At 62.8% G+C, this 8,898-nt stretch overlaps 3 protein-coding genes across 3 annotated transcripts; 1 reads left to right on the forward strand and 2 right to left on the reverse strand.

The window, feature by feature from the left end:
- Positions 1 to 775: 775 nt before the first annotated feature.
- On the reverse strand, positions 776 to 2,103 carry MNEG_8610 (Histone chaperone asf1; the record flags this gene model as incomplete). The annotated part of the gene is made up of 3 exons (XM_014042916.1): positions 776 to 950; positions 1,305 to 1,432; positions 1,798 to 2,103. The coding sequence occupies 3 exons, from the start codon at positions 2,101 to 2,103 to the stop codon at positions 776 to 778; spliced, it is 609 nt and encodes a 202-aa protein (XP_013898370.1).
- Positions 2,104 to 2,808: 705 nt separating this feature from the next.
- Positions 2,809 to 3,590, forward strand: MNEG_8611 (hypothetical protein; the record flags this gene model as incomplete). The annotated part of the gene is made up of 3 exons (XM_014042917.1): positions 2,809 to 2,927; positions 3,241 to 3,310; positions 3,525 to 3,590. 3 exons carry the CDS (start codon positions 2,809 to 2,811, stop codon positions 3,588 to 3,590), a joined length of 255 nt encoding a protein of 84 aa, XP_013898371.1.
- Positions 3,591 to 4,160: 570 nt separating this feature from the next.
- MNEG_8612 (rhodanese-like protein) lies at positions 4,161 to 6,929 on the reverse strand (the record flags this gene model as incomplete). The annotated part of the gene is made up of 7 exons (XM_014042918.1): positions 4,161 to 4,252; positions 4,502 to 4,541; positions 4,836 to 4,913; positions 5,571 to 5,654; positions 5,946 to 5,981; positions 6,265 to 6,459; positions 6,765 to 6,929. 7 exons carry the CDS (start codon positions 6,927 to 6,929, stop codon positions 4,161 to 4,163), a joined length of 690 nt encoding a protein of 229 aa, XP_013898372.1.
- Positions 6,930 to 8,898: the final 1,969 nt, after the last annotated feature.

Genomic DNA, 8,898 nt, shown 5'->3' on the forward strand with positions numbered 1-8,898 from the left:
TCTACACGTCCCCACACAAGACAGGTCAGCATGCCCTGGATCCCCGCTCGTCCCTGCTCAAAGCGCTGCACTTTGCTGCTATCGGACGCCTTGCGCCAGTGGCAGGTGCGCAGGACGCGACAGCTGCCAGATTTTCGCAATACGGCCGCCTATGTACAGCTTGCCGATGAGGGAGTGCTAGGCGACATTTTAAACTGTATCAACGCCGACTGGTATCCAGATGTAGCAACCAGACGTCGGACCGTCAGCAGAGGGGCGGTCAGTCCAACCCCTGCTGCGGCCCCGGATCGTTCGGACGGGAAACACGTGCGTTGAGGCTGCAGACGTCGCGCGCCCGCGCTCAAGCGAAGCAAGCAGACGGCCCACGCTGCAACCAATGTTTCTGGTTGCTTACAGGCTGTCCACACCACAGTTGCCGAGCCGTGCGGGGGCTAGCAGCGGCCGCAAGGCGCAGCGCATCGGCAGCGCAGGATTGCAGCTCACACCAACGCCGTGCCGTGCCTGCGGCCAGCTGCGCCGTGCCTGAGGCCAGCTGCGCTGTGCCGCGCTATGCTGGCTGGCGGCTGCTCCTTCAAAACAGCGATCCAGCCTAAGCTGAGGGAGGAGCGCTGGCCCGCGAGGCCGTCACAGCCACCGCGAAGCTGTGCCGCGTAGGGGCGGCCCACCGCGTACGGCGGCGCGCCGGCCGGCGCGCCACAGGAGACGTCGACGCGCGCCACTGCGCGGCGCTGCCCCAGCGCCAGGGGCGCCCTGCCGGCGCCGCCCGGCGGCCCCATCAGTCATCCATGACCTCCTCATCCGCCGACGCCTCGTCCTCCTCCTCGTCGTCGTCGTCGGCGCCCATCTCGTCCAGAGCCATGCCGTCATCGTCGTCGCCCATGACGTCACCCTCGACAGGCTGGGGGGCGGGGGCGGGCTCATTGTCAAAGTCGTGGTGGAACTTGGTCACCCTGAGCGGGAGTTGAATGGGTGGGTTGGGGGGGACGATCAGATGTGCATAGTCGAAAACAAGTTGAAATCGGGGGGCGCACCACACATGGGAGGCGCATGGAGGGCATGAAAGGCGGACTCGTGAGCACGGCACGCATGATAACACGGCGCGCCTGACAATGATTGTGTTCTCTATTTTCTTCTTGTTTCCTCTTGTGTGACCAACAGTGTCGCTGTCTCCGCCGGCCCGTCCCAGGCGCGTGCTCATTGATGCCTGCGCGCGCGCGCTCGCGCTCGCACACACACTCATGCACATACACACGTACAAACATTTACACACACCCGCACATCTACACACACACACACACACACACCTGGGGTGGTCCGCCATGATGTTGCGCTGCAGCTTCTCCAGCAGCGGCTTCTCAGGCGGGGCCTCAATGAGGGCAGGGTCCGCGTACTCTGTGTTAACGTAGTAGCCCACGCGCACAAACTCCTTGCCCTGTTGGTGTGGGGTTGCACGGCGGTTGTGATCTGGGCCGGCGCGGGGCTGCACACAGGGATACGGCCGGTTGCTGGGCGGCCATTGTGGGTGTGATGAGCGTGCGCATGGCGGCGGCGCCAGCGCTCGGCGGCCGCCGGCGGGAGGCGGAAAGGCTCTCCCGATTGCGGCGGCCCATCCCTGCCGCACGGCGCAGTCTGATTATGCCAGCCCGAGTGCAGCGCTGCCGCCCCCAAGCAGCCACGCACCGCGCTGCGGGGCCGACCCTCCTCCTCTGCCACCCCGCCCAACCCTGCCCGCAACACGGGCCAGGATTCAGGGTCCAGACCCCAGGGTTCAGGCAGCCCCGCCGTCAATCAGCCCACCTGGTAAGAGCAGGTCAGCAGCAGCGCGGTCACCCCCACAACGTCGCCCTGGGGGATCCTTCCGGCGTCCGGCGCCGGCGCCCGCATCGTGAACTTGTAGGCCCCGGGCTGGACCGGCCCCACAAAGGCTGTGTCGAGGACCTGGTCGTGCTCCTCGGTCTCTGCAGATCCTACATAGATCACTTTCCACTCCAGATCATCTTTCAGGGCGGTGAGGCACTCGTACTGGACCTCCAGCTCAATCTCGTCGGCGAACGGCGCCGGGTTGTTCTTCACGTCGACCGATGTGATGGCCACCTCCGCCATGGCGCGCGCGGGCCGCCGCTGGCTGCGCGCTGCGCGCTGCTGCTGCGGGCACGGCGGCGCGCTGAGCACCTAGCTGGCCCGCCGGCGCTGGGCGCGTCGCCGACGCCGCGTGCACGCCGCCGCGACCGGCCGATCCTGGGCCGCCTCTGATGGCCCCAGTGCTATGTCCGCGGCCCAGGGATAACAGGAAAATGAGGCAATGCTGGTTGCTGTCAAGCGCAGGTTTGGGGTGATTGAGTCGTGCGGACACGCTGCATCAAGCTCGAAAACGGCGGGCTTGGCGCACTCTTCACGCGTGTGCACGCCGATCTCCGAGCACGCCGCTGAGACGGGCTGATGAAATGCACGGGCCCGTTGCGTTTGCTCGACCGTCTTGGGTGAAGTAGGACAAACGCAACAATAGGCGATCTAAGCGCGCAGAATGAAAAGCACCGATCACGGCAGGGTGTAGAGGTTCTGACAAGCTTTCAAGTCATGAATCGGCAATACGCATGCTTGAAACGAGCCGGAATGAGCCACAGGCACGGTTTGCCTGCAAATCGGGAAGCTGCCGAGCAACCAGCAAGGGCTACCGTACGAGGCATCGACGCCAAGGAAAGCGGGGTGGATACAGGAGAGTTTGAACGTCACAATATTAGGAAAAAACGATTCAGCCGTGCAGCGCTAAAAGACAAGGCAGATCATACGTCCTCAGCTCGACACAGGATGGGCTTCCTCCAGGACTGGTTCAATGGAGAGGCCAAGAAAAGCTATGAGTCGGCGACAAAGCGTGCTGCGGCCTTCGAAGAGCAGCTAGAGACGCACCAGAAGCACATGGCGGACGAGTGAGTACATTTGAAGGCCAGGCGAAGGCTAACAGAGGGCAGTCGGTGGTGACAGCTGCAGACTCAGATGTCGACGGCACCGCAAGCGTGCTGCGAGCGAGGGCTCAGCAGCAAGAGCAGCAACAGCTCTTGTGCAGCTGCGGCGCTTGGTACAGTAGAGATGCTGCAGCGTTGGCAGCACGCCGTTCTGCCGCAACTCTGCAGGCCAAGCGTTGGCGAGCCCACTGCCTGTGCGGGCGGCGTCACGCATGCGGCATCCAATTATTCCCCCTGCCGACCCACGCAACGCTTGGGCACTTGACAAACCACGCAGGCGCGTCTTCGCCAACATGCGGCCGGTGGAGAAAAAGGTGCCGTTTGCTGACCTGCCCTTCCACCCAGTGGTGAGTTGCTTGAGCTGGGCTGAGATGCTGCGCAGCAACAGCAGCATGTTGAGTTCAGAGGAGGGGCAGCTGGCCTGACCTATGAGGTTTTCAAGACCGTTTTAGGCCATGGAAGCTGGGCAGGGTGTACTCAGGCGAAAGCTCCTACTTCCATCCAGGGAACTGAATCTTACTCTCACACTCTCTGCCAAAACATCGTGCGCACTCACGACAGTACGAGCAGCGTAACAAGATGTACCCGCATCAGATCTTCACGCGACGGCCGGCGGGCGACAGCTGACGCCCCTGTCGGCGCTGAATTTATTGGTTCGCTCTTCAGGAGGTCGGGTGCAATCATCAGCCAGCCACAGGCAGCCTCAGCATGCAGCAAGCAGCATGCTGCATGAACCAGTGCTGGTCACCGCAGTTGGCAAATTCTCTCGTCTGCATCCTCTTCTCTTTTCCGCCTAGCTCTCTGTTCCCTCTTTTCCAAGTAAAAGGTTCTAACTGGCCATTTTGATGCAACCCTTTGTAAGTTGATTGTGCCTTTGGGGGCAACGCTCGTGACAAGCGGTTGTCAAACTGCGGTGGTCTCTGGGGGTTGGCAGCATTTGGATGCAGCCGGCGGCACATTCTGGCGGGCGAGTGCAGGGTGGAGCAGCTTGAGTCGATTTGGGCAATCACCCCAACCAATCTTTACAATTATTTCACTCAATGCCACAGCATCACTGTGGGTGACAGTCGCAGGTTGTGGAGTCCTTAACCTTGCAGCGCTCAAATAGTGACTCAAAAATGGGTGTCCAGCTGACCAACAGATGAAGGCCTGTGCATGAAGAATGTCTGCCCTCTTGGAGCAGCAGCTGAAAATAAATCAGTCGCGCTTGTCCTCAGGGCGCAGCTCGTAGCCACGGCTCTGCGCGACCGCCTGCAGCATAGGCTCGGCCGCCGCGCTGGGGAAGCGGCCTGCGAGGTGGGGCGGCGGTGGCCGGCGGGCGGGACGCAGGGGTGTCAGTCTGCGCTAGACAGCCGGCACGACGCGGGGAAACGCACAACAACAAATAAGCAGTCCTGCACGGACGAGGCCCCAGAGGCGCGCCGCCTTGCGCCCATTTCGCACGCGTGGTGCAGGCCTGTGCGCGAGGGCCCAAGCCTGTGCGTGGCGGGGCGACATTCGGAGAGGCTTGGGGGAATTTGGGGACGGGGACCTCTCACCGATCTCGGGCTTGTAGTCACCAGAGAACTCCAGGTTGGCCTGCGACGCCGCGGGAAAGGGGTGGACGGCGCCACAGTTAGGATGCCCTGCTGGCACTGCTGAGGAGCAGGCAGGTGCGCGGCACCGAAACGGCGACGTGGCGCACGAGGGAGCCGCCTCGTACTCAACCCCAACTTCCACCCGCCAGTGTTCACCAAGCAAGGGGGATCCAAAACTTGAATCGATCCGCGGCCGGCGCTCTTGAGGTGGCAGCATTTAGCGCTGATGCAGCGGCCGGCTGCAGCAATATGGGGCGCGACGTGTCAAAAAACGGGGCTGCGTTTGCGGGCCCACCTGGTACCACCCGTAGATGCCGCGCTCCAGGTGCTTGACCTTGGAGATGTTCGCGTTGGCCACCGCCTTGTAGCACGCCTGGGGGACGAGGAGTGCGGCGGGCGGGGCCGGAGCACTCCCTGTGAGAACCCATGCATGTGCCCAGGCAAACCGCGTGTGCGCGGAAGTGGCGGGCCTCCGCACACAAGGCTTCGTCGGCGGAGAGCCGGGCCCGGCGCGCAGCCAGGCCGCATGCGAGCGCCAAAGGCGCGGGTCCTCGCCTGCAGCGACCGGCTGGGCTTGCCGGTGGGGAAGTTCTGGGAAGGCTTCATAGTGCCGCCGGCCTGTGAGCAAGCAGGAAGGGGTGTGCTGGTTTCGACAAACCGGCCGTGCTCCAGCAGCACGAGACCCACTCTTCTGGATTCGCCGCCAGGGGTTCCGCTGCTGGGACATGTGATGGTGCCATCTTACAGACGGTCGCCTTGCACCCAGCTCCAGGCTGACAGCCTGGTTTTGGAACAGGCTGCTCCGACTGTGCAGACACTGGCCTGTGAAACAACAACAAGGCGCTCTTCAAAGGGCTTCCAGGGCCCCGAGCTGTCGCGACCAACCAGCTTCGGTCCTGTTTCACCCAGCGCCCCGCACATGCCGCTGCACCCGCACGCTGTCGGCCGCGCCCGCTCCCTGCCGCACCCGCGGCTGCACTCGCTAGTTTTCTGCCGTCCCGTTCGCCTCTTAGCGTGCGCGGCGGCCCACCTCGCAGGCAAAGATGAGGCCCTTGCCTCCCTCAGCAGCCTTGGCCAGCTGCTCAACAAACTCAGGGTTGGGCTCAATGGGGTCCTGGGGGTTTTGAGGGGGGGCATGCGGGGGGCCTGTGAGGTGTGTGGGGTGGTGTTCAATTGGGCGGCCCGCAGGAGGAGAACCAAACAAACGCAGTCGTTGTGTTGACCAAAGGTGGGTGGCTGCTGTGCCCAGGCCACGCACCGCAGCTTCAAAGAGGTCAGTGCAAGGCGCAGGGTGGCCACCAGCAGTCGCGGCACAAAACAGTATGATATCACCACATCTGATGCGCGCAGCCGCGCGAGGCTTGCACGCGCCGCGGCCCGTCGCCAAACGGCCCCCTGTGCGCACCACGCCGTTGAACGCGTACATGATCGTCTTCATCACCTGCGAGAGAGGGCGCAGCCACGCAGATTCAAATCGCAGTGCAGTCAGGGCAGGCATGAGGACGCGCGTACACGCCTGCATGCCCCAGCAGCCCGACATGCTGTTGCTGGTGCAGAGGGCCAGCGCCTTTACCTGGCACCGCCCTTCATCCACCTCTGCTGCACAATTCGCTGTTGGACCCTTTCTCCTGCCCCCTGCGGTCGCCCGATGACAGCGCAGCACAGCGGAGCGCAGCGCAGCAGGGCACGCGCCAAAGCCCTGCAGCGGCTTCCTCCCCGCGGACCTTCATCCCGTCGAATCCGCCAGACAGGTCGATCTTGCGGTACATCGGGACGTTGACGGAGCCCCTGGGGCTGCCGGTCGCGAACTGGTCGGGGCGGCGCACGTCGACGAGGACCCAGTCGCCGCTGGACACCAGGCTGGCCGCCGCCTCGGGTGTGACAGTCTCCACCTGCTTCTCCTTGATGAAGTCGTACACCTGATTTGATACATATTTTGGGTTGGTGTGGATTGTGTGTGTTCCACGTGCAGTCAAGACGGTGACGGCGATTGCGACTCCAAGGTAATTGAGACATCTTTTGGTTAAATCTTCGGCGTGCGGGCGAGGGAAGGATCATCCAAGGGCCCTGGTCAGGAGCGGTCCCGTGCCACAGGTGCCGCACACAGGCGGGCGGGCGAGCAGCGGCGGGAGTTGGGCGTGCGTCCCAGAGATCTCTGGCGGCAGTCGGCCCCGTCTCCAAGCGGCCGGGGCTCTGCAGCAACTGCAATGACTGAGAGCCTCACCATGGGCCACCTCGGGATGAACCGGGTCTCGTCGACCGCGGCCGCGAACGCCACATGCCGCGAGGAGCGCGGCGCTGCCACCGGGCCAGGGCGGGCCACACGGGCAGCGCCCCGCTGCACAGTGTGTGCGCGGCTCCTCATCACGTGCTGCTGCGCAAAAGCCATTTTATGGTCGTCGGATGTGCAGGCTCAGGTTGCCTACTTCGATGGCTGACAATGGGGCACGGACCGGCAGAGATCCACGGGCAACTCAGATTTTTGACGCGGCGACCACTGTCATGAGCGGCCGTGGTTCCGAATATTTCAACAGTCACAACCGTAGCTCTGTGTAGTAAGATCGAAGCGCGTGCGTGGAGTCGCAGCTCTGGATCTGAGAGTCAAAACGAATCACGGGGTTGGAAAGCATCAGCAGCGAGAGTGCCTGGAGGCCAGCAGACCTAACAGATTCTCATAAGCCCCTGGGCATACATGCAGGCTTGCCCCAGCCTGTAAGGCACTTGCTGATGTCACGGGGCAGCCCAGGGCAACAGTGCAATCGAGGGCCTCAGCACAATGAAAGTGGCTCGCGCGCTATGGAATTCCTCATAAGTGCATATCTAAGTACCATATGTTTGCGACAGCCACATAGCGTAGCGCCTGTAGCATGAAACTCGCCACACAATGCTTTGCTGTTGGAAACACAGGGTGAGTGCTGTTGGCATCACACAACTAAACCTAACACAGGACGGTTTCAAGTCGTTGCACTGATATTGTACACGGAGGCAGAGCGAAACACAGAGTAAGGGGCACAGCTGACCATGCAGACTTGATGTAGCGATCTGCATTTGCAGAGCTTGTACGCAATCTGCACGTGACAATTGCGGATGTCACACAAGCCCTAAGTGACAAACAGGAGAAACGTGCTGGTCCAGGCACAATGAAGGCTTGGAAAAGTATTGCCAGCATCAAGCACTTGACATGGCTACTGTACGTGGGAGCACAGCTGAACAGCGGCAGCTTCCCGCGCAAACTGTCCTGGTGCCAGATGCTCTACAGCAATGGGACGACCGTAGCCGGTGTGTTGCACATTGTCGCATATATTGATTGTCTGATCATTGAAGGAAGCGTTTGCAATCAGAAAACTCGCCGGTGCTGCTAGATCTATACAAGTCCTCGCCTTCGCGACACATTCGATCAGATTATATGCATCTTTATCTGGAAATTAGTTCAGCTGGTGCTGGTCAATGGCCGAGCCTCTAGCAGCAGAGCTTGCGGTCGAGTCGACGTCGCTTTGGCTCCTTGGCGAATTCGAGGCAGCTTTGCAGACTCTGCAACGTTTGGAGAGTACCTCTGTTAGCGACGCCAAGGTGCGGCGTGCATGGCATCGCCACCCGTGGCGCGCCGCCGCCGCCCGCACCGCGCAGTTCGCCGAGCCGACCTGTGCTGGGCCCTCTCTGCATCCGTGCAGGTTCAACACAACCTGCTGGTGGCCCAATACTACGCAGCAGAGCAGCAGGACCCGGATCCTCTCATAGCGTCACTGATCCAGGTACAAAATGCAGCCGATTTATACTGCACTGCAACTGGCTCATGGCGACGCAGGAAAGGCGGGAGGAGGCGCCCCCGCCGCCCATCACAGGCCCGTTGCCCTCATCATATTGACGCCCAGCAGCTCGCCTCCACTCGTTGCTCCCATCTACCCCAGACCCCTCACTCCCGCGCCCGCCCCCGCCCGCAGGCCGCGCGCGCCGAAGCCGACACCGACACCTCGCCGCCAGGCAGCAGCGGCAAGGATGCCGGCGCCGCCGCCGCAGCCGCCGCCGCCGCGCCCTCAGCCGCCGCCACGCGCGGCGGCGGCGGCTCGGCGGCCGCGGGCGTGAACGCGGCGCACCTGATGCTGATGCAGCGCCGCCACGCGTCCGCCTTGGAGTTGTTGGAGCCCTTGTTTGACAGGGTCGAGTCCCTGAGCGGCGGCGCGGCGCTCCACCTCTGCCTGCTGCTCTTAGAGGTCTACTTGGAAAGCCGGCAGCACACCAAGGCTGCAGGGGTGATATCGTATCTCGAAGCGGCGTTCGGCCTGCCGGCTGATGGCGGCGGCGGCGGTGCGACTCATACCCCGCGCGCCGCAGGCAGCGACGGCGGCGCCGCAGACGGC

The sequence above is a fragment of the Monoraphidium neglectum genome, assembly GCF_000611645.1.
Source record: "Monoraphidium neglectum strain SAG 48.87 unplaced genomic scaffold scaffold01655, whole genome shotgun sequence".
Classification (NCBI taxonomy): Eukaryota; Viridiplantae; Chlorophyta; class Chlorophyceae; order Sphaeropleales; family Selenastraceae; genus Monoraphidium; species Monoraphidium neglectum.